Source organism: Tarenaya hassleriana, unplaced genomic scaffold (genome assembly GCF_000463585.1).
Source record: "Tarenaya hassleriana unplaced genomic scaffold, ASM46358v1 Cleome7, whole genome shotgun sequence".
Classification (NCBI taxonomy): domain Eukaryota; kingdom Viridiplantae; phylum Streptophyta; class Magnoliopsida; order Brassicales; family Cleomaceae; genus Tarenaya; species Tarenaya hassleriana.
The window spans coordinates 3,531,890-3,553,346 of NW_010969548.1; the positions used below are offsets into that span (position 1 = coordinate 3,531,890).

Here is a 21,457-nt window from a genome sequence, read left to right on the forward strand (position 1 = left end):
ATAGGGAAAGAGGATGGAAAAAAAGAACAACTACACAAGCAAATCCAGAAAAAATGGATAATCGTACCAGATCCGTTGGCGCCAACTAGAAGGCAGCGAGATCCGGCGGGGAGTTCGAGATTGAAGTCGAAGAAGAGAGGATCCTGAACATCGTACGCGAACTGCATACCACAAACCCTAATGGCATCGTCGCCGTCTCCTCCGCCTTTCGCTGCCGCATCTCTCTCCGCCATTTTCCGATTCCACGAAACCGGCAAAGATCGTGGTAGCTGTAGTAGTAGGTGACACCCAACGGTTCTCCCTCGGTTCCCTTTAATACGTAACGTACCAAGCAACGAAGAACCAACTACCACTAGATTTTCGCCACGTGACGCTATTCCTGGCCGTGAGATCTACCAACAGTGTTTGTAATACGTTTACAAAAGCAGGTTGCCACGTCATTTAGTCCTGTCACCGTCGACAAGGAAAACGGCGTCGTATCGTATCTACCGGTCGTGATACGAAGATCCGTGGAGAGCCGTCCGACAAGAAACGAACGTGATATGAAACCCGTCAAAAAGCAAGTTAAAAAAGTTAATATTGTGATTTCTAGATTTTAGATTGCATTCTTTTGTTAAAATACAACTATAATAGTAATGTCGGGAATGAATATGGTTTACCATATATCTGAAATTGTCGTAATGTCGGGAATGAATCAACGGTTGGAGCAGAGTCATCTATTAGCTTAAGAGGCTTAATTTGATTGATCTCTATCGGGAATTGCAATGGTGATCAAATCTAATTTGCAGATAAAACCATAGCCAGCCTCCTTTTTCTTGGCATAACTATATAAGATCATAGCCAGCCTCCTTTTTCTTGGCATAACCATAGCCAGCCTCCGTAAAAAAGATGGGAAATAAAACAGAGATAACAAACAACACCAGAGTGTGTTCGGGGGTTACAAAGAAACACAACATCATTTACCAAAAGAACAGGTGACATTACCTCAAAACTCTCTTACTATTTCCTTCTGGTTGGCATGTGTTCTTGATCTTGTCTCTGGTTCTGCCCCAAGAGGGATGGTGGCAAGATGAAGTCAGTCCTGACCCAAGCCTCGTCCCGATGGTCCAGAGATCAGAAAGCCGCCCACCCTGATGCAGCCCCGGTGGCCTTGCTCGGAGGGAGATTCCTCTGCAGGAAACCGTCAGTGGGAATAGGATTATTCTTAAGAGAAGAATGACTGAACAATAGTAGCGGTGATTCTTGTTCGAGCGAAGAAATAAGGCTGTTACCTTGAGCTGAGAAAAATCTGATAGAGGATCATTTCCATGACCTGTGTTATCTTTTGATTCGTTACTATTTTCAGATACCAGTTTTGAAGAGACGGGATCATTTGGAGGCGGTGGTAAAGGCGATCTGATTTTCCCAGCGCCACCCGGTGGTGGCGCTAGTGCTAGTGCTTTAGGCTTCCCATTTCCTGAAAGAGCAGCTGAGAGCATCCCTGTTCCACTTGTCGGCTTGGGCTTCACGTTGATTCTTATGGTTTCGCCTTCCTGTACACCAAAAGAACGATTTCGTTATTGTCACTGACATCTGGTGTTAAAAAGTCGGATTTAAGGAAGGACAATCATGACCTCTCTCTCTCTCTCTCACTCACTGACAGAGGTACCGAAGACGGGAAGCTGAAACCCAAGTCAGTCGTGGGAAGAACACTCTTGGCTCTTGTGCAATTATGAAGATTGAATCACGTCAAACACGGAGGATCTTGTCATTTCAGCGACAAGAGTTCCAAGAAAAGGAATGTGGGGCAAAAATATTGACCACTAATAATAACCGCCACAACATCATAAGTGCATTCTTTAGGTAGTAAGAGTGAAAGAGGAAAGCTTGGTTTATCTAAAGGAAGGCTTCTAGTTCTGAAGCAAGCAATCGAGAAAATTGATTCAAGTGAAACGGGGGATATTACTCTTAGTCTAGTGAAAACCTATTGATACCGCAGTTGAGAATCAGAGAGAAAAATGCTAACCATTATGAGCCAGACTTAACATCATCAGAATATCAATCTCTTAGGTTACTACCAAGGGATGCTAAAACCCAAGATTTAGTAGACGACTTGAGATTCTGAAGCAATCAATTATACCGACCAAAGCAAATCAGGGGCATCCTTTTTCATCTTAACAACAAGATTTCACAACTGAGTCTGGACAGAATGCTATAAGTTTACAACCATTATGGGCCAAGAACTATTAACTCTCTCAGGCAGTAAAGCGCAAATGCTGAAACATCAGTCTATTACACAAACAAGAGATTAACTCAAACAAAAAACTAGATATCCCTCTCAACGCCCTCACTAAAGCAACATGGTACCGATTCAATGACAAAAAGATCGACAACAATTGGATCCTGTGACACTTTTAACATCCTAATCTCTCGACAAAAGCATTAAAACGATAAAGTCGAAAAATAATGGGGCTGGGATACTATCTATATTGCAATCTAATCACCAAGTTCATCCCAAGAAGTAAGATAGAAAAGCTTATTAATAAAGAAATTTTATGTCACTCTACAGTTTACACTAACCCAAAGATGCAGCCTGTGACCTAATCTCAGTTCTTAGACTCGTCGCAAACAAGGCATCCTAGAGTTCTCTGTGATCAATCAATAAACACAAGAAGCGCAAGCAACTTCCGACTAAACCCTAAAGATTATTCTTCATTCCTTGAAGGCCTTAGATAAAAACAAGAGATCTACTACAATGCGAGCTACGCCACACAATGTATCTGATTGAATCGATTCCATATTGAATTCGGCTGTTCTCTTTCAAACAATAAGTCATTCAGAGGATCAATCCGAGCTTTCATTTCCGTTTTTTACAGGTTATCCAGATTACGCATTGGTCCTGTGATCCTATCCTAATTCCGAAAGCTTAGGAACAGATCGGACTACCTTCAATCTGTGATTCACGGCAGGATGAATATCGATGTGATCGTCGCTCTCACTCGTCTCACCAGTCTCCTTCTCCTTCTCCCTCCTCACGTACTTCTCGTGATCCGACAACGCGACATTGAAATCAAACGCCTCGTTCCTCTCCGTAAACCCTAGCCCGATGAAAGCGTGCTTCCCGCACCCGTCCTCGATCCGGAGCACGAAGTATCTCGACGAATCGAGACATGGCTCGACGGAGTTCTCTCTCCGAACAGGATCGACAAAGCAGGCAGCGAAGAGATCGCCGGAGCTGGGATCCTCCAGTCGGATCTCGCAGCGGTCCTTGCAGGACACGACGCGGAGGCGACCAGTCCAGATCTTGTCGGACTGGAGCCACTCGCCGCACTTGTAGCCGCCGGAGGTTGTCCGCGGCGGGATCTTGTAGATGGAGACCTCTCGGACGACGAGGAGGGTGTGCTCGAAGGCCTCCTCCTCCTCCTCAAACGACATCGTTCTCGGGGAGAAGATCTGTTTCTGACTGTTGTTCCTCCGGAGGAATTGCAGAGAGAGAGAGAGAGATTAAATTTGTGTTGAATCCACTTGGAAGTTTAGGCAGTAACGTGAATGGATAACTTTATTGGGCCTAAGACCCGTTCGTTAATAAAGCCCATTAAAAATTGTCTGGACTAGACCAGCCCATTCTGAAGTGACAGTTAGCCTGTCTGCATCAAAATGTCGGGCTATTTCCCAATATTTTAGAAACTATAAGGGCTATGTTGCAAATAAAGCGGAATAACACTTCAGAATGTAATATTTTTTAATAGGATTTTGGACGACTATGACTCCTGAAATAGAAAAAATCCAATGTAATATTTTTTAAAACTCCTAAAAATAAAAAAAAATATATAATATAATAATAAATGGACTCGAAAATTTAAATAAAAAATTAATATTCACGAGTTAAAACATGGTTATGGTTTGAGACGCTGTCTGTGTGAACTCTAGGCAATTGAAATTAATGGATAGTTCCTCGTTGCGTCTAAAATTTCAAACTTATGTTTAATAAATTTGAATAGTCAACAATAAGGTACCCGAGGTATTTATTTTTTGTTCGTTAAGATTCCAAATTTATATAAATATCAAAATATTTTTTCAACATACTGTATGAATTCAAATAATAAAATCTATTACGTACCTGTACGTATTTCATTTTTTTTATTATAAGATAACCATTGGCAAATCATAAATATTATTAAAGTGAGGGGAAAGGATTTGGTCAAGTCAACTCATTTTGAAGACCGCGGCAGCCAATTGGAATTCAAAGTCCAATAAATGATTTTTTCTTATAAAAGAATGGCAATTGGAGTGAACATTATTGTCTATAGGGATTTACTAAATCAAAATTCACTTTGCATAGCATTCTAACATGCGTGTTATTTCACATTTTCATAGCTACCCGAGTTATATTTTCATAATGAAAATATAAATATTCATTTTAATTAGGATGCGGTAAAATATTCGTTTGATTTCGTTGGAAAAAGTATATAGTTAGTGAATTGGGAAAATAATATTCGTTTAAGTTAGACCATTCGAGGGCGAATTATTATTTCGTCTTTAGAAATATATTTTTAATTTAGGAAATTTACGCCACGGAATTCAAAGACTATGTAACTAAACATATTATCTTCTTAATAAAATAAAAACATGTGTATATGAATATATAAATATATATTTGTCAACAAATGTTAAAAAAATCATGAGATTTGACTTTATTGTTCACATCGGTTTACATGTATCCATTAAACTTTAAAAGATCTTATTACTTCAAGATCTGTTTAAAAGCCATAAGAGCCTGGATTTGATGCACCACAAAGCCATGGAAACCCCTAAATCTCTAACGTCATGTTCCTTCTTTCCCAAGTAACAGCAGCAACATCCCCCATTTCAAAACCCTAAAAGGATTCTCTGCCATCACTGTCGCAATCCACCATGAAACGTAGAATCTCTCTTCTCCTGATCCATCTCGTCGTCCTCTCTTTACTTCCGTTGAAGATCAGATCCCAACCAAGAAGATCTCAAGCCGAAGCTCTTGTCCGATGGAAGAACAGCTTCATCTCCTCTCCGACATCTCTGAACTCTTGGTCCCTGTCGAATATCAGAAACCTCTGCAACTGGACTTCCATCTCCTGCGATTCCTCTGGATCTGTCTCTGAGATAAACCTCTTGGTTTCCGACATCAATGGAACTCTCTCCAGACTCGATTTCTCGGCGTTTCCGAATTTGACAACATTTGATCTCAACAACAACTTGATCGGTGGTCAAGTTCCTGCTTCAATCGCCAATCTCACCAAGCTCACTTACTTGGATCTGAGTTTTAATTACTTCGAAGGTGAGTTACCTCGTGAACTCGGGAGTTTGACGGAGCTCGAGTTCTTGAGCGTTTATGCCAACAATCTCAACGGTTCCATCCCCTCTGAGATCAGTAATCTGAAGAAGGTAATGCCCTAACTTTGGTTCTGTAATTAACCATCTTTCATGTCGGATCCTTACCATAAGCGACCAAAATCTCATAAGTTCGTTATACTAATTTTTTCATACAGTTACGGCGGCTAGAACTCGGTTACAACTACTTCGTCTCCGGAGAATGGTCTGAATTTTCAGAATTCCCTCTGTTGACGTATCTCAGCTTAGCCTTCAACGAGATTTCATCGGACCAAATCCCCAGTTTCATCCTCAGATGTCGGAATCTAACCTATCTCGATCTGTCCTTGAATTTCTACATCGCCGGCCAAATACCCGAATCCATTTTCACCAATCTGAGGAATCTTCAGTACCTCAATCTCAGCGACAATTCGTTAACCGGGTCATTGTCACCGAACATCTCCAATCTCTCTAGGCTCGTGGATCTTCAACTGCAGAACAACAAGCTCTCTGGTCCGATCCCTGACACCATCGGAACTTTGCCTGAAATCGAAGTTATCAATCTGTCCAACAACTCCTTCTCGGGTTCAATCCCAGGTTCCGTAGGACGGCTGCAGAAGCTTCAGAGACTCGATCTCCATAAGAATCTCTTGAATGCAACCATACCTTCACCACTCGGCCTCTGCACGAACCTAACTTTCTTGGCATTGGCCGAGAACAGACTCACAGGAGAATTACCTGTCTCTTTGTCCCGTCTTGTTCGGATATCAGAGCTCGGGCTTTCGGGCAATTCTCTCTCTGGTGAGGTCTCTCCAGCTCTGATCAGTAACTGGACGAAACTAATCTCGTTGCAGTTGCAGAAAAACAAGTTCATTGGCAGGATACCTGTGGAGATCGGATTGCTAACTAATCTCCAATTCCTCTTTCTTTTCAACAACGGCTTCTCTGGGTTAATACCTTCAGAGATAAGCAATCTGAAGAGTCTGCAAGAGTTGGATCTTTCTGATAATCGTCTCTCTGGTCTGATCCCTTTCGGGTTGTGGAGCCTCTCGAGGTTACAGAGGCTTCAGCTCTTCGGAAACAATCTCACAGGTTCTCTTCCACCTGAAATCGGGAACTTGACATCTCTCATCACTCTTGACCTCAACACAAACGAGCTCTCTGGGCAGCTTCCTTCAACGATTTCGAGGCTAGTAAACCTCACCTACATCTCCCTCTTCACTAACAACTTCACAGGCACGATCCCGAGCAATTTCGGGAAGGATATTCCTGGATTATTCTTTGTTAGCTTCTCAAATAACAGCTTCACAGGTGAACTTCCGCCTGAGCTCTGCAGTGGGTTGAATCTTGAGGTCCTGACAGTGAACAGTAACAGATTCACGGGTCCCCTCCCGAGCTGCTTGAAGAACTGTTCGAAGTTGAGCAGGGTCCGGTTTGATCAGAACCAGTTTAATGGCAGCCTCACCGATGCATTTGGCATTCACCCAGCACTGGACTTCGTCGCCCTGAGCGATAACGATTTCTCTGGCGAGCTGTCAAAACAATGGGGACAATGCACAAACATATCTCAGTTGAGAATTGAGCAGAACAGAATTAACGGGCGAATTCCAGCAGAGCTTGGGAATCTTCCTCGGTTAGGCGTCTTGACTCTGGGCTCAAACCTGTTAACCGGTGAAATTCCAAGTGAGCTGGGAAATCTGACCTCACTGTACATGCTAGGATTAAGCAGGAACCGATTGACAGGAGAGATTCCCCGAAGTATCGGAAACGTTACAAATCTCAACTTTCTTGATTTTTCAGACAATGAAATAAACGGAAGCATACCGGGAGAGATGGGGAAGTGTCAAAAGCTTTTGAGCTTAAACCTCAGCCACAACAGTCTTTCAGGCGAAATCCCCCGAGAGATAACCAATCTTGTTTCGCTTCAGTCATTATTAGACCTGAGCAGCAACAGGCTCTCCGGGCCAATTCCCGCAGATTTGTCCAGACTGAGGTCGGTGGAGATATTGAATCTCTCGCGGAACCAACTCTCGGGTTCTATCCCTACAACACTGTCTGGAATGCTCAGTCTTCACACCTTTGATTTCTCATATAACCTCTTGACGGGTCCAGTGCCAACAACAGGAGTGTTTAGAAATTCTAGCTCGGTTCCTTTTCTTGGTAATATAGGCTTGTGCGGAAACCAAGAGGGTCTGAATCCATGCGGAGGAGGAAATGATTCAGATGACGACAACAATAACAACAACAAAAGGAAAATCCTCATTGGTGTCCTCGTGCCAATCTCAGCTCTCGTAGTCATCTTAGCTGTAATAGCCATTGTCCGATGCCGCAAGCTGTCTGAACTCGGGGACGAAGAGAAAAATAGCTACGAGCCGACCATATGGTATAAAGAAGGGAAATTCACGTTCAGGGAAATCGTCAAGGCAACTGACGATTTCAATGAGAAATTCTGCATTGGCAGAGGCGGGTTTGGGAGCGTGTACCGAGCGGAACTACCCTCGGGCCAAGTTGTTGCAGTTAAAAAGCTCGATACCCAATACAGCTCGGAAACTCCTCTCGAAAACCGCAAGAGCTTCGAGAACGAGATACGTGTGCTGACAGAGATACGCCATAGGAACATCATCAAGCTCTATGGTTTCTGTTCAAGACAAGGCGCTCTGTTCTTGGTATACGAGTACATCGAACGTGGAAGCTTGGCCAAGGTCCTGCAAAGTGAAGCGATCGATTGGCCAACGCGGATCAGGATCGTTCACGGCCTCGCTCACGCGGTCGCATACCTTCACCATGACTGCACTTCCCCAATCGTTCACAGAGACATTTCGTCGAACAACTTGTTGCTAGAGTCAGAGTACGAACCGAGGCTCGCTGATTTCGGCACGGCCAGGCTTCTGAACCCAGATTCATCAAACTGGACCTCCGTCGCCGGATCCTACGGTTACATGGCTCCAGGTAACTAGCGCGTGATTCCCACTCGCTCCGACATCTCACCTTTCTCGAAAGATTCGATTCTTTGTCCCCCGGAACTAGTTTTTTTTTTTGTAGATCACCAATCAAAAACCCTGAATCCACTAAACCCACATGGTGTTTTCTCTGTTGCAGAGCTAGCGCAGACGATGAGAGTGACGGAGAAATGCGACGTTTACAGTTTCGGAGTGGTGACGCTGGAAGCGATGATGGGTCGACATCCAGGAGAGCTTCTGAACTTACTGCAATCTCCGACGTTGTTGTCTTCGGAGAAATCAGAAATGAATCTGAAAGACATACTAGATTCCCGGCTGCAGCCGCCGACTGGAGTAGTTGCAGAGGAAGTTGCAGTGGCCGTGGCATTAGCCCTAGCTTGCACGCGAAGCAACCCCGAGCTGCGACCTACCATGAGGTCGGTGGCGCAAGACCTCTCACCCAAGCCGCAGGGTTATTTCGATGTGCCGTTAGACCGTCTTACAATAAACAAACTTGTAGGATTCACCCACAGTTAAAAAAAAAAGTTATGTAATTTTATATTTCGATTCTTTTTCGGGGTAAATAATTTGATAATTAAACTTTATAAAATATGAATTTCCAAGGTAACTATCCAAAATCGGACCGACATTTAAAATATAACATAACTGCCTTAAGTGATCCGTGTTCGGCCGTTTTGTTTTTTAAATGGATTTGGTGGTTGTGGGCCGGAAAAAAAATTGTATTTATAGGCCCATTAAAACTAATAGCCCATTTAAGAATGAACAAAACGCAGTCGTTTCGTTGCCAAACCAACCGCCTTATCAATTCTTCCTTCCAAAAAGAAAAGATATTTGAGGTCATTCTCTCTCTCTTTTCCTTATTTGATTGAGATTTCTTTTCCAGTTCTCCCTTTCTTCGTATCGCGTGGCTCTTCTGAAGTCAAATCTTAACGCTCCGTGACCATGGCGACGGCTTCAGGTATCGATTCTATCGGCTTGTTCTTATGTGGTTTCGTTGTGTTGTGGATCTGAATGAATTGGGGCTGTCGATTTGGTCGTTAGTTCTCTTTTTGGTAAACGAGAAACTCAGTTCCGATCTTTTTTAGGTTGATCTGTTTTCAGATTTAATTTGGTTATTAGGGTTTTTGTGATGCGAGATTAATCGTTTACCGACCTGTATTTGATTCGGCTTTGTTCTCTCCGATTAGTATTTTGGAGTTTCTGATTCTTAGGGTTTTTTCTTGCCCGTGTGTCGGTGGTGGCTTGGATGTTCTTTCTGAAAATATTTATGGGTTTCGTAAGCTCCATTTGGTTATACTTCAGAGGCTCCAACTGAGGGTTTCTTGTTCTGCTTAGTTAGTGGTTTTGGTGATATTTTGATAAAGAAAATTACCGTCTTCGTAACCTACGAGCAGCATGATATTTGCTTAAGCTCTTTTGTTTCCCTTTGATTTGGGTTTTGAATGATCTAATATTCCTGTATTCGGGACTTTTGTAGTTGCATTCAAATCGAGGGAAGATCATAGGAAGCAAATCGAATTAGAGGAAGCTCGTAAAGCTGGGCTTGCCCCGGCTGAGGTAGATGAAGATGGAAAGGAAATCAATCCTCACATACCACAGTATATGTCATCTGCTCCATGGTATCTCAATTCAGAGAAACCGGTAAGCTGAATTCCTTTTGGTTATCTGAATTAATTATCATGCCACAACTTGCCCACTGAAGACTTTTTCCGTTGTTGGAATGACAGAGTTTAAAACATCAAAGGAAGTGGAAGAGTGATCCCAATTACACAAAGTCATGGTATGATAGAGGTGCAAAGATATTTCAAGCGGACAAATATAGGAAGGGGGCATGTCAAAAGTATGTTCTCTTTTCCTTCTTTTCATTGTCGGTCTGTTTCTCTCAGGGAGCTTTTGAAACCTGTTTCTTGATCTACCTGTGAAATATGACGTAGTAGGCTGACTAGTCCTTCGGTTTTTTGTTATTTTCTTTAAATTGTATAATGTATATACGCATCTTGCATGTTTCCTGGAGAAATGGCTTTGCAGTTAAATTCTGCACTTTACTGAGAGTTACAGAATTGTCTTTGTTTTTTTTCCATTTTCTAAATGTCCCCCTCTTTTCTCTAAAGCTGTGGCGCAATGACCCATGATGCAAAAGCTTGCATGGACAGACCCCGTAAAGTTGGAGCGAAGTGGACTAGCAAAAACATCGCACCTGATGAAAAGATTGAGACTTTTGAACTTGACTATGATGGAAAAAGGGACCGATGGAATGGTTATGACCCTTCAACTTACCATCGTGTGATAGAGCTCTATGAAGCAAAGGAGGAAGCTCGGAGGAAGTATCTGAAGGAACAGCAGCTTAAGAAATTGGAGGAGAAGAACAACAACCAAAGCGGCAATGATGCAACCAGTGACGGGGATGAGGAAGATGATGACCTCAGGGTTGATGAGGCCAAGGTTGATGAGAGCAGGCAGATGGACTTTGCAAAGGTCGAAAAGCGTGTTAGAACAACAGGTGGAGGTAGCACAGGAACCGTAAGGTAGGGACTAGACATTGTCTTGCATTTACCTAATATCTTTCATCACACATGTTTAGAAGGTTTGTTAGTTTCTCCAAATTGCTGCCATGCTTATCATGTGGGCTGTATCTTATCATCAGGAATCTGCGTATTCGGGAGGATACAGCGAAGTACCTTTTAAACCTCGATGTGAACTCTGCTCATTATGACCCAAAAACTCGCTCCATGCGTGAAGATCCTCTTCCAGATGCGGATCCTAATGAGAAATTTTACTTGGTTAGTTGCATTTAACCCATCGGTCGCATTGTCATATTTATACTCTGAAGTTCTACAAGATAGTGATGGTTTTGAGTTTGTTAATTGTCGTAGGGAGATAATCAATATAGAAACAGCGGGGAAGCTATGGAATTCAAGCAGCTTAATATCCATGCGTGGGAAGCGTTTGACAAGGGACAGGACATGCATATGCAAGCAGCTCCCTCACAAGCCGAGTTGCTCTTTAAGAACTATCAAGTTGCAAAAGACAAACTGAAATCTCAAACAAAGGACACAATTATGGAGAAGTATGGGAATGCTGCCGCTGAGGATGAACTTCCAATGGAGCTTCTACTTGGGCAAAGTGAAAGACAAGTCGAGTATGACCGAGCCGGGAGGATTATAAAGGGACAGGTATGGCTTTTTTTTTCAGTTATTTCCTCGTGGTTGCGGTATTATCTAGGAAAAGCCTCAACTTCTGATGTTATTTTGATTGAAGCACCAAACTACAGCCCTTTCCTCCTAGTTTTGAGAGTCTAAAATGTAACAGTTAGTTGCATTAGAATCAAGTAGGAACTTAATGGGATGAGCGGTGAAAGTTGGGATTTAATAGACATTTCTATCACAGCATGAGTCTTTCTTGCATATTTCTCCGTATAGAAACGGGGTTCAATATTTATCCTTTTGTCACAAACAGGAGGTAGCATTGCCCAAGAGCAAATATGAAGAAGACGTCCATGCGAACAATCACACCAGTGTGTGGGGATCGTGGTGGAAAGACCATCAGTGGGGCTACAAGTGCTGCAAGCAGACAATTCGTAACAGTTACTGCACGGGTTCTGCTGGAATCGAGGCTGCTGAAGCTTCCATCGATCTAATGAAGGCAAATATTGCCCGTAAAGAGGCATCGGAAGGTTAGTCATGAAGTTCTGTAATGGCATTCTTCCCAGATGCACTTTTATAAGTTTCTATTTTTTCTGACAATGGTGGTTGGTTTTTGGTGACCAGAGAGCCTCAAGAAGGCTGAAGAGAAGAAAATTGCGACATGGGGAACCGATATCCCTGAAGATTTGGAGCTGGACGAGGAGCTTCTTTCGAAAGCTCTTAAGAAGGTAAAGATCATCAAATGAATCTTCTTCTTCTGTTGGTCTGAGGGGTTTTCATGTTCTAACGAGGAAGACAAGTGAACTGAGGATTTTGTGGTAATAATCTGGTGCAGGAGGATGAGCGTAGGAGGGAAGAGAAAGATGAGCGGAAGCGCAAGTATAACGTCAGGTGGAACGACGAGGTATGTTGTGTTTTACCTCTCTCTCTCTCTCTATATATATATATATATGTATCTGTTTCCTGTTTTTAACATACTGGGCAATTGCAGGTGACTCAAGAGGATATGGAAGCGTATAGAATGAAGAGAGTTCACCATGACGACCCTATGAAAGAGTTCATCGGCTAAAGCCACCCCTTGAAGCCTTTTTTATTATGTTTTTACATATCTCTGTGTTTTACATGGCTTGCTGTTCGTTTTAGAGAGAGAGAGGGCCCAAATACTACTTGCTCAGCATTACCTTATGCATAAGGGGGATCTCTCTGTTCTCTAGTGTAATGCTTTAACTAAGAAGAGGAAGTAATAGAAGGTTTGGCTTTAATTAAAAAAAAATACTCTCCTCGTACAGGTGCCAAAATTGTATCCAGGTATCAAATTATTGTCAACGTGTGTATTTTGGTTGTAATTTGTGTACTTGCGTACGTGCATCTGAAACGTAGGAATAACATTTTGCTACTTCCTAACAAAGTTTTTACGTAGATGAGTGGATAAAAAGAAAGGAGAAACTCATTTTATTGGAAGAAAGTTACAGTCACGGTCTTGAGCTTACAAAAACAGTCCCACTTTTTTTGATACATATTATTACACAACGTCACTCATGTCTCGGTCCACCACCACGGCGAAGAGGCTCAAAATCAAGCGTCGGACCTCCTACCGGACCCGAACTGGCCGCTGCTGTGAGTGAGGGTGGTCTCGAGGGTATTGAACTTAACCCTCCTCGCCTCCTCCAACGAGATCTGGAACCCATTTGTCAGCACCTCTAGCGGCAGCCCCCTCACCAGCGAGGTCCGTCCGGCCAGCGTGTTGATGTTCGCGTTGTCGTCCGTCTTGAACGATATCCACTCGAACCTCTCGCTCTGTGCCGTCTTCACGACCGCGAATCCCTGAGGGATCGCCAGAAGCTGTCCCTTCGAGACCTGCTGGTCGAACACTCGTTTCCCGTCATCGTTCACCACCTGCACGTGCGCTTCTCCTCTCGTCACGTACAGTACCTCGTTCGCATTCACGTTCCAGTGCGGTAGCACCATCGCTTTCTGCACATTCCCCGTCCGGTCATTACCATTAACGTACGTTACTTGACAAAGAGAATAGAGATAAAAGTTACTACAAGTAGGGTTTTATATGCTTACGTTACGGAGGGATCCACGTAAAGCGCTGAGACGGAGGAAACGGAGCATGGGGAGCTTGTAGCTGTTGAGGGTGCTAATGTAACCGAGTTGCGGCTTGTACACGTCAGCACGGGACGGGTCGTCAAGGTTGTCGGTGCACCTCATCGTACAGAAAGTCTCCTCGAGGCCGTTGTCGAGCTGTTGTCCTTCTTCTCCTCGTCCAATCGGCGGCCTGATGACGCTGAACTGACCCTTTACTCGGACGATGTTCCCACGGTTGTCTTGCTGGTTCTGCAGCTGCTGCGCTATCCTGAGTTCGATCTTGAAGGCCTGAGCCAAGATCTTCGGGTCGAAACCGCTGAACATGTTGTTCTGCGGTTGCTGTTGGCTACCACGCATCCACACTTGGCCTTGCGGGTTGTTTCCAGCTAGATGGAACGGCTGTGAATTTACATTACAACAAAAAAAAAAACTTGAGCAAAGAAACTTGAGCAAAGAACACAAAAACATATAGGGTGTGGATCGGAGAGAGAGAGATTTATATATGATTACCCTAGGGTTACGGTCGAGCTGGTTCTGGTAGTTGCCAATGTCGGAGACGGAGACGATGATGAGTGGCTCGTTGCCGTTGTTGTAGAACCACTGTGATATACCGGACGGGTTACCGATCGTGTCGCCGCACCTCAGATGCTCCACTTTCTGGTGCATGTCACGGAATTTCTCGCCTTGGCTTTGGCCTTGGCCTTGGAACACTGGCGAGTCCATGAACGTCTCGGCACATCCAGGGATCACTCTCCCCATCAGTCCCCTTCCTGTTTCAGCAAACACGATTATAACTTCAAAGGTACAGTCCCATGGAAAGAAAAATCATAAGTAAAATACAAAAGAAACGGACCGTGGACGACGAAGGAGAGCCTGGGGGAGCTGAAGTATGTGGGCAGGTAGAGGCCCTGTGGCTCGATGACGATACGGTCGAAGGACACGCCCGAGCAGCGGAGCTGTGGAGCGTGGTGGTCCCATATCTCGATCCGACCAGCCTCGCACTTCAACACGTGTGATGGCTCGAGGACGTTGAGCTGGTCGAGTTGACACTCGTTCCCCCACTGTCCCTGCCACTGTTTCTGCTGGTTCGTCTCCTCCTCGCTGGCTTTGTAGCCATGGACGAGGAGTAGAAGTGTTAGGCAGACGCCCAGAATTGAAGAGCTTTTACCCATCTCTCAAACTTCTTTTGTGTGTTTTTGTTTGTGGTTCTGCGTTTTGATTTGCATGCAGAAGGGGGCTTTATATAGATGCGTATATATATATACGCGTGTGTGTACGTATCAGATAACGTATAATTTAAATAAAAAAGAACTATGAATCGAGCATATTTGTGAAGCCTTTTTTTTATATATAAAATGAAATAAATTTAAGAAAGGTGCGGATACATTTCAATTTGCATGGCTCATTCGAGCTCATCTCCAAACACATCAGCAGTAAGAGACGCACCACGTGTCTTTGAACCGGAGACATAACACGACAAAACAGCCTATCTTTACATAACATTTTCTTTAATCTGTAATTTGTACTCATGCACTTAATTAATATGAAATATCATATAGCTATTTTCATTGTAATAATTCGAATAATTATACTTAAAAAACATTTGTATTGCTTGTTAGAATGACAGCAACGGTCCATATGTCTAAAATTTTAAACGTAATTATTAGTGATTATCATGACATGAGAGGAATTGAGATTCGAGTGGCGAATAAAAAAGACAATGAGTAGAAGACGACGAAAGTGGAAAGGGGACACGTGATGACGTGGCGAGACGCGAGGAACCTACTCCGTGCTTCGGTCCTTGCGCCACCACGACGAGTGTACGGCCTGCATGCGCATCAGCCGCCACCTCTTTTTTCTTTTCTTTTTTTTTAATAAATTTTCAGGAAAGGACGAAACAAAGGGTTTTGTTTTGGAAATTGTCTAAACTTGGGGGCTTGTAACAAATATAATTATTTAAAACCTATGTTGTTTTAAAATGTTTGTGTTTCCAAATTGGGCTCCAATTAAAGCCCAAATTATATTGCATGCCCATCAGCAAGACAGCCCAACATAAATAATGATCTCTTAAATGGGCTACAAATTTAGACCCACTGTAACCATGAATGTACACATAATCATACATAAATATATTGGTGAAGCTACAAAGTCATAAATTACTAAAATATATTAGATATTATTATATTCCAGACAAATTTTAAATCATGTCAATTTTTTTGGGCTAAATAGTAGTCAAAATTGCTTTCACCTATCCGAATCATAAGATTCTCGGTTATCTAATTCAATATATAATATAAAATTGTTAGTGACCATGCAATATATTTTCCTGTCCTCCACTCACATGTGCCAACTTGTCATTACAGGCTGCCACTTAGCCAGGTTGTCCACTCGTTTGTCGTGTTCATTTTTTGCCATACATACAAACACTCCATGCTCATATTTATTTGAAATGTATGTATATATACATATATATATATATATATTCATTATACACGTTGTTTTAGTTACTAAAATATATTATCTATGTTGAAAATGTGTTTCCTAAATACAATATTTGCAGAATAAACATATCCAACATATTATATAAGACCACTCGAAACATTTTCATAAAAAAATTTACTCTGCGTATATGTATAATGTATGCACGTAACAAATTCAAATTCAAATTCAAAATAAAAATAAATTAGATATTAAAATAAATTTACCTTTATAATTATAATTATTCAAAAGGTATCTTAGTTATAATATTCTCGAGAAGTTTATTACAACATGTAAAAAAAATATTATTATTACATTTCTCGACACTTGAGAGAAGTCCTCACTACGTTGCATGTGTTTTGTGGAATCCGGTCTACCAATTTCATAATTTCTTATCTACCGTATATTAACATGTTTTGCTGTATATATATATACACACACGACACGAAATCGATACGCAAATGAACCCTCGATGTAATATCAGGACTGTCTTAGAGCATGTGCAACTGGAGTATTTGCACATGGCCCACAATTTAGGTGTGATCCATATTTTTAAAAAATTATTATATTTACAATTTACAAGTTCTATTTATTAAAAAAAATTAAAATAATAAATTTTTTTAAGTTTTGTTTAATTCACTTAAAAATATTTTTTTACACTTTTTCAAATGAGGTAGACCCCATTAAAAATAATTTTTTTTTTATAAATTTATAGTATTTAATATAAAATTTAGACCATTTTTTCCAAATCATTTGTCGTAATAATCAATTAATAAATATTTTGAGTTATATGTAATCACATCTATTAAATTCATAATTTATTTATATTAATATCATTAAATTTTTATTAATTAATATAGTTCATAATTATAATTTTTTTATAAATCTAAAATAAAATCTATATTATCCTAGAATAACATTGATCTTTTAACTCCAATTATTAAAAAATTATTTTTTTATATCATATCATTCATTTTAAATATTTATTTTTAAAAATGATAAATCTTTAAAATATAATTTTTTTTATCTTTTAATCATATATTATGATTATTTATTATTTCTAATAATATTATTATTATCACAATTGTTGTTATTAATATTTTAATAATATTTATAAAACATTATATTTAATGTTTTAAAATTAGAATTAAACTTTAAAATTAAAATAAATAATTTTTTTTTTTATTTTAAAATTAGAATTAAAATTTCAAAATAAAATAAATATTTTTTTTGTACATGGCCCGAAAATATTTGGGACGACTGTGTGTAATATAATATAATATATCGTATTATATATTCGTTTTTTTGTCTACATATATTTTGTCATTGACTTAGCCATCTCATTCCAACCAAGCCCCAACTCATCACCCAACCAACCTCTATCTCTTCCCTATATATAAGCTTCTCATTCTCCAAATCACTCCGCACCACACGAGAAAGACTCAAATCCCAATGGCCTCCACTCCTCTCTTCCTCCTCCTCATCGCCGCCGTCCTCTCGCCGGAAATTTCGGCTCAGCCGGCGGCTCCTGCCCCAGGACCTGCCGGACCGGTCAACCTCACGGCGATCTTGGAAAAAGGAGGTCAATTCTCCTCCTTCATCCACCTCTTGAACACTACCCAGGTGGGCAACCAAGTCAACATCCAGCTCAACAGCTCGTCCGACGGCATGACCGTGTTCGCGCCCACAGATAACGCCTTCCAAAACCTTAAACCCGGAACCCTAAATCATCTGAGCATCGAGGACCAGGTCAGGCTCATTCTCTACCACGTGACCCCGAAGTACTACACTTTGGACGACCTTCTGTCCGTGAGTAACCCCGTCCGGACCCAGGCTTCCGGCCGTGACGGCGGCGTCTACGGACTTAACTTCACCGGACAGGGGAACCAAGTCAATGTCTCGACGGGCGTTGTCGAGACGAGGATCAACAATGCGTTGAGACAACAGATGCCACTCGCTGTCTATGTGGTCGACCAGGTTTTATTGCCGGATGAGATGTTCGGAGATAATAAGAACAAGACTTCTCCTCCGGCGGCTTCGGCCCCTAAGTCTTCGTCCACCGGAGACGCAAATGCCACCGGAGAACCCAAGAAGACGCCGAAGTCGTCGGAAAAGTCTGGTTCCGGCGAGATGAAGAACGGACGGCTTGGGTTTGCGCTTGGACTCGTGGTGGTGTGCTTGAAGCTTTTCTTTTGATGTTTCGGAGTACAGTTCGATTTGGTTCGATTTTCTTTATGCGGGTTTGTTTCGGAATTTGTTGATTATATTTCTTGAATGTACTACTCTCAGTGGTACTCATAAGCGAATATAAAAAAAAAAATTGTCTGCATAATTACATATATGTATACATTGGTGTATTTCAGATCTGAGGAAATGAACGTCACGTGCCACATGGGATTACGAGGAACACATATTATTATTATTAGTAACATAATTAATTTTTTTTTTATCAGAAGTCAAAGCACTAAATGGGCCTGGGCTGGATCGGCCCATTTATAAGAATAAGTTCGTATTGGGCCTGGGCTGTCTCAGCATGGTCGGTGGGCTCGGTGTCTATGGAATTGCGCTCAATCTCTGAATGTTAAGGGCCATGGTTCGAGTCCGAGAGGCCGATCATCTGTGGTGACGTGTCCCCGACTCGGCGTTGGGTCCTGTCCTGCCCAGGGGTTTGCGAAATGACCATTTTGCCCTTCCGTGGAAAAGCTTTCTGATTCCCATGGGCCGACTGTTGAAATTTACCGCTTATATAAAAAAATTACTGGGCTTTTGTTTTAAGATGGCGTCATGTTATTTATATCATGAGGTTCGTATGACCACAGTAATTGCGTTCCAATTTTATATGGGGCCAGAGTTTATATTAAGATTTGAGCATATATGTGATCCATTTATATATATATATAGAGAGAGAGATATACGGATGATTTAAAACTTGAGGGGAGAGAGAGAGAGAGAGAGGAAATAATTAATATAGTATATATATAGTGAGTTGGTATGTATATGGTGATATGATAAAAGATTGGAGTGAGCATAGCAAACAAATGGACCTACGTGTTGGGTGACGCAGCGCCGGCGCCACCGAGAGAGAGACCTCCCCCCCCCCCCCCCCTTGCCGATGACACAACCAAGTGGGCCCCACTCTCCGGTCAAATTCGTCATTTCACGTCATCATCGTTCATTATATGCGTGCTAAAAGGGTTTATAATTTTGTTATTTTACGATAGTAAGAAGACAATTAGGATTCTTCCACGCCTAATAATGATAACGGAACGAATTATTACTTTTTAACAAAAAACATTATATCATTTGAAAACTACTGGTTTTTATACATATATAATAAAATATTGCATGCAAGCAAGCAGAAAGTAAAAGTGAATGAAATTTAATCTCACTGAATGTTGTAAACAATCTAAAAACGCTTCGATAAACATATATTTCCTATATATATATTCAAAAAAAAAGATTAGGGTTTAAGGAATAAAACACGCGTATATACCTTTTGACGCACGACTTGCTGTTTCGTAAAGAAAGAGGGAGACGTCATGCCGTTCTGTCACGGGGGTGAAGTCACCGGAAGGGCCCACCTTCGTCACACGCTTAATTCATCCGAAGACTCGGTTCCCTCTCCTCCGCTGCCGTCTTTTGACAAAAATGGCATCGCATCGTACGTCTTCGTTAGATTTCCCCCACCCCCACCCCCCCAAAAGTCGCACGTCATCATCCCCTTACTTTTGTATGTGTGTGTGTATATATGTATATATGTGTGTGATGATATTACAAAATCTGAATTTTAAAGCTTTTTATAGATTTTTTAAGGTATATAGTATCATTAATTCTATTGGCACATTTGAGATTATAGTATATCTTCCTTTTTTTTATTAAAAGTTTTTTTTAATGTTGAGCTATAAATTGTTCTATACACATGTACAAAAATTAATTTTATCATGATATATGGGTTTGGTTAATGAAATAATGCACGCCGTAAGGTAAAAAAATAAAAAATAAAAAATAATGCACGCCGTACGTGCCATATATATGTATATGAGTGCATGTCTGTGTCATGATAATGTGTATATATATATATGGTTGTGTATGTAAACAAGCTTCGACGAGAAATTAAGGGATAAGGTCGAAGGGGGACGACGACAGTTCGTTTCTTTGTCGATAATTAAAATAGGTGAATTGAAATCTTAAATGTTATAAATAAATAAATAAATAACGAGTCGTCATGACGTATTTAGATATGCTAATGGCCCATACTATGATCTGCATTTATCCAAATACGTAAACATATACACATAGAGACAACACAATTATATATATATATATATATACACATGACATCAGCTTTAAAACAAAATACAAATTCCTGACGTAAGCCTTGTCGTAAGCTTACTTTAATTACCATGTGCCCATCTTCATTTATAAACTATTCATTGACAATTCGATAGGTCATTGATAACTACAAATTAATAACATGGCATTTTTATTATATGGTAATTTATTATAATATTTTGTGTTTTTTTTAAGCATTCGACCTGACGTCGTTATTTTTGTTTTGGTATTTCTCTTATAGGTAAAGCAAATGGAATATTTAATATATATATATATATACACACAGTTCGATACGGTGACGTCGTAATAGATATCATAAGAAAAATAATTTACACAACCGTCGTTGACGTGAACCAAACGCTCGCAGGAAAAAATCTCTATATAAATCTCAAATCCAATCTACAATAACAAACACAAGCTTCTCTCTCTCTCTCTCTCTCTCTCTCTCTCTCTCTCTCTCCCCAAACACAGGATGCAGAAAGCAATCCCATACAAGTCATCATGGGTACCCATGTACGGAAACAGTGTTTTCAACCCTAGAAACAACGATGGCTCATCATCACCACCATCATGGTTACAACCACCATCATCATCATCAACAACAACACCGGCGAAGAGAAGAGAAATGGTGCGGGAGAGTGCCGTGGTGGTGTTTGCAAGGAGAGGATGTTGCATGGGACACGTGGTGAAGCGGCTGGTGCTGACACATGGCGTCAACCCATTGGTCGTAGAGGTTGATGAAGATGATCCCATTGTTACAAGTGAATTAGGTCAAAATGATGATCACCATAATAAAGTCATAAGCAACAGTAAGGAGCGATTGCCGGTGGTGTTCATTGGAGGGAAGTTGTTTGGAGGGCTGGAGACAGTCATGGCTGCTCATATCAACGGCGATTTAGTTCCCATTCTCAGGCAAGCTGGGGCTCTATGGCTTTGAATTTGTCCTCTCTCTCTCTCCTCGAATCCTAAAATAAAATTTTCTGCTTTTTGTTCGTTTGAAGATTCTGTTCATAAATTTCTCTTACTCGCGATTCTGTAATGGTATAGTAGGAATTTAATATTTGATTTGATAGAAGAAAAAGAATCATTGTCAAGGAATAAAAATCATTGTTATCACGACAGTTCTTT

At 41.1% G+C, this 21,457-nt stretch overlaps 7 protein-coding genes across 7 annotated transcripts in view; 4 read left to right on the plus strand and 3 right to left on the minus strand.

Moving 5' to 3' along the window:
• The window catches only part of LOC104801149 (ABC transporter I family member 21-like), a 2,635-nt gene extending 2,177 nt beyond the window's left edge, over window positions 1-458 (minus strand). Inside the window, exon 1 of the mRNA XM_010524274.2 lies at window positions 68-458. Within this exon, the coding sequence (XP_010522576.1) occupies window positions 68-233 (166 nt within the window). The 5' untranslated portion in view covers window positions 234-458. The remainder of the gene's footprint in view (window positions 1-67) is intronic.
• Window positions 459-876: 418 nt separating this feature from the next.
• Window positions 877-3,474, minus strand: LOC104801150 (uncharacterized protein At1g03900). The gene is made up of 3 exons (XM_010524275.1): window positions 2,926-3,474; window positions 1,272-1,532; window positions 877-1,170 (listed from the first exon to the last, which is right to left on the minus strand). Exons 1-3 carry the CDS (start codon window positions 3,412-3,414, stop codon window positions 1,114-1,116), a joined length of 807 nt encoding a protein of 268 aa, XP_010522577.1. The 5' UTR covers window positions 3,415-3,474; the 3' UTR covers window positions 877-1,113.
• Window positions 3,475-3,871: 397 nt separating this feature from the next.
• Window positions 3,872-8,834, plus strand: LOC104801151 (MDIS1-interacting receptor like kinase 2-like). Its single transcript, XM_010524276.2, has 4 exons — window positions 3,872-3,880; window positions 4,864-5,400; window positions 5,505-8,274; window positions 8,425-8,834. Exons 1-4 carry the CDS (start codon window positions 3,872-3,874, stop codon window positions 8,799-8,801), a joined length of 3,693 nt encoding a protein of 1,230 aa, XP_010522578.2. The 3' UTR covers window positions 8,802-8,834.
• Window positions 8,835-9,121: 287 nt separating this feature from the next.
• LOC104801152 (pre-mRNA-splicing factor SLU7-A) lies at window positions 9,122-12,602 on the plus strand. Its single transcript, XM_010524277.2, has 10 exons — window positions 9,122-9,243; window positions 9,763-9,926; window positions 10,013-10,125; window positions 10,397-10,810; window positions 10,930-11,065; window positions 11,159-11,458; window positions 11,742-11,958; window positions 12,053-12,156; window positions 12,264-12,332; window positions 12,420-12,602. Exons 1-10 carry the CDS (start codon window positions 9,228-9,230, stop codon window positions 12,495-12,497), a joined length of 1,611 nt encoding a protein of 536 aa, XP_010522579.1. The 5' UTR covers window positions 9,122-9,227; the 3' UTR covers window positions 12,498-12,602.
• Window positions 12,603-12,962: 360 nt separating this feature from the next.
• LOC104801153 (12S seed storage protein CRB-like) lies at window positions 12,963-14,738 on the minus strand. Its single transcript, XM_010524278.1, has 4 exons — window positions 14,373-14,738; window positions 14,030-14,289; window positions 13,499-13,918; window positions 12,963-13,402 (listed from the first exon to the last, which is right to left on the minus strand). The coding sequence occupies exons 1-4, from the start codon at window positions 14,689-14,691 to the stop codon at window positions 13,004-13,006; spliced, it is 1,398 nt and encodes a 465-aa protein (XP_010522580.1). The 5' UTR covers window positions 14,692-14,738; the 3' UTR covers window positions 12,963-13,003.
• A 2,669-nt stretch (window positions 14,739-17,407) lies between these two features.
• Window positions 17,408-18,406, plus strand: LOC104801154 (fasciclin-like arabinogalactan protein 9). Its single transcript, XM_010524279.2, has one exon. The coding sequence runs from the start codon at window positions 17,450-17,452 to the stop codon at window positions 18,191-18,193; it is 744 nt and encodes a 247-aa protein (XP_010522581.1). The 5' UTR covers window positions 17,408-17,449; the 3' UTR covers window positions 18,194-18,406.
• Window positions 18,407-20,738: 2,332 nt separating this feature from the next.
• LOC104801158 (monothiol glutaredoxin-S13) lies at window positions 20,739-21,445 on the plus strand. Its single transcript, XM_010524286.2, has one exon. The coding sequence runs from the start codon at window positions 20,802-20,804 to the stop codon at window positions 21,264-21,266; it is 465 nt and encodes a 154-aa protein (XP_010522588.1). The 5' UTR covers window positions 20,739-20,801; the 3' UTR covers window positions 21,267-21,445.
• The last annotated feature ends 12 nt before the right edge of the window (window positions 21,446-21,457 follow it).

What these genes read in the sequence shown, in the direction of transcription:
- LOC104801150 (XM_010524275.1), bottom strand. Translation starts at nt 3,414, where the DNA reads ATGTCGTTTGAGGAGGAGGAGGAGGCCTTCGAGCACACCCTCCTCGTC. An exon ending in CCGTGAATCACAGATTGAAG is followed by an intron (nt 1,533 to 2,925) that starts GTAGTCCGATCT and finishes TTTGGTGTACAG; the next exon opens with GAAGGCGAAACCATAAGAAT. An exon ending in CAGATTTTTCTCAGCTCAAG is followed by an intron (nt 1,171 to 1,271) that starts GTAACAGCCTTA and finishes GGTTTCCTGCAG; the next exon opens with AGGAATCTCCCTCCGAGCAA.
- LOC104801151 (XM_010524276.2), top strand. An exon ending in AGATCAGTAATCTGAAGAAG is followed by an intron (nt 5,401 to 5,504) that starts GTAATGCCCTAA and finishes TTTTTCATACAG; the next exon opens with TTACGGCGGCTAGAACTCGG. An exon ending in CTACGGTTACATGGCTCCAG is followed by an intron (nt 8,275 to 8,424) that starts GTAACTAGCGCG and finishes TCTCTGTTGCAG; the next exon opens with AGCTAGCGCAGACGATGAGA.
- LOC104801153 (XM_010524278.1), bottom strand. Translation starts at nt 14,691, where the DNA reads ATGGGTAAAAGCTCTTCAATTCTGGGCGTCTGCCTAACACTTCTACTC. An exon ending in GCTCTCCTTCGTCGTCCACG is followed by an intron (nt 14,290 to 14,372) that starts GTCCGTTTCTTT and finishes TTGCTGAAACAG; the next exon opens with GAAGGGGACTGATGGGGAGA. An exon ending in AGCTCGACCGTAACCCTAGG is followed by an intron (nt 13,919 to 14,029) that starts GTAATCATATAT and finishes GTAAATTCACAG; the next exon opens with CCGTTCCATCTAGCTGGAAA.
- LOC104801152 (XM_010524277.2), top strand. An exon ending in AGGAAGGGGGCATGTCAAAA is followed by an intron (nt 10,126 to 10,396) that starts GTATGTTCTCTT and finishes TTTTCTCTAAAG; the next exon opens with CTGTGGCGCAATGACCCATG. An exon ending in GGTAGCACAGGAACCGTAAG is followed by an intron (nt 10,811 to 10,929) that starts GTAGGGACTAGA and finishes TCTTATCATCAG; the next exon opens with GAATCTGCGTATTCGGGAGG.
- LOC104801154 (XM_010524279.2), top strand. Translation starts at nt 17,450, where the DNA reads ATGGCCTCCACTCCTCTCTTCCTCCTCCTCATCGCCGCCGTCCTCTCG.
- LOC104801158 (XM_010524286.2), top strand. Translation starts at nt 20,802, where the DNA reads ATGCAGAAAGCAATCCCATACAAGTCATCATGGGTACCCATGTACGGA.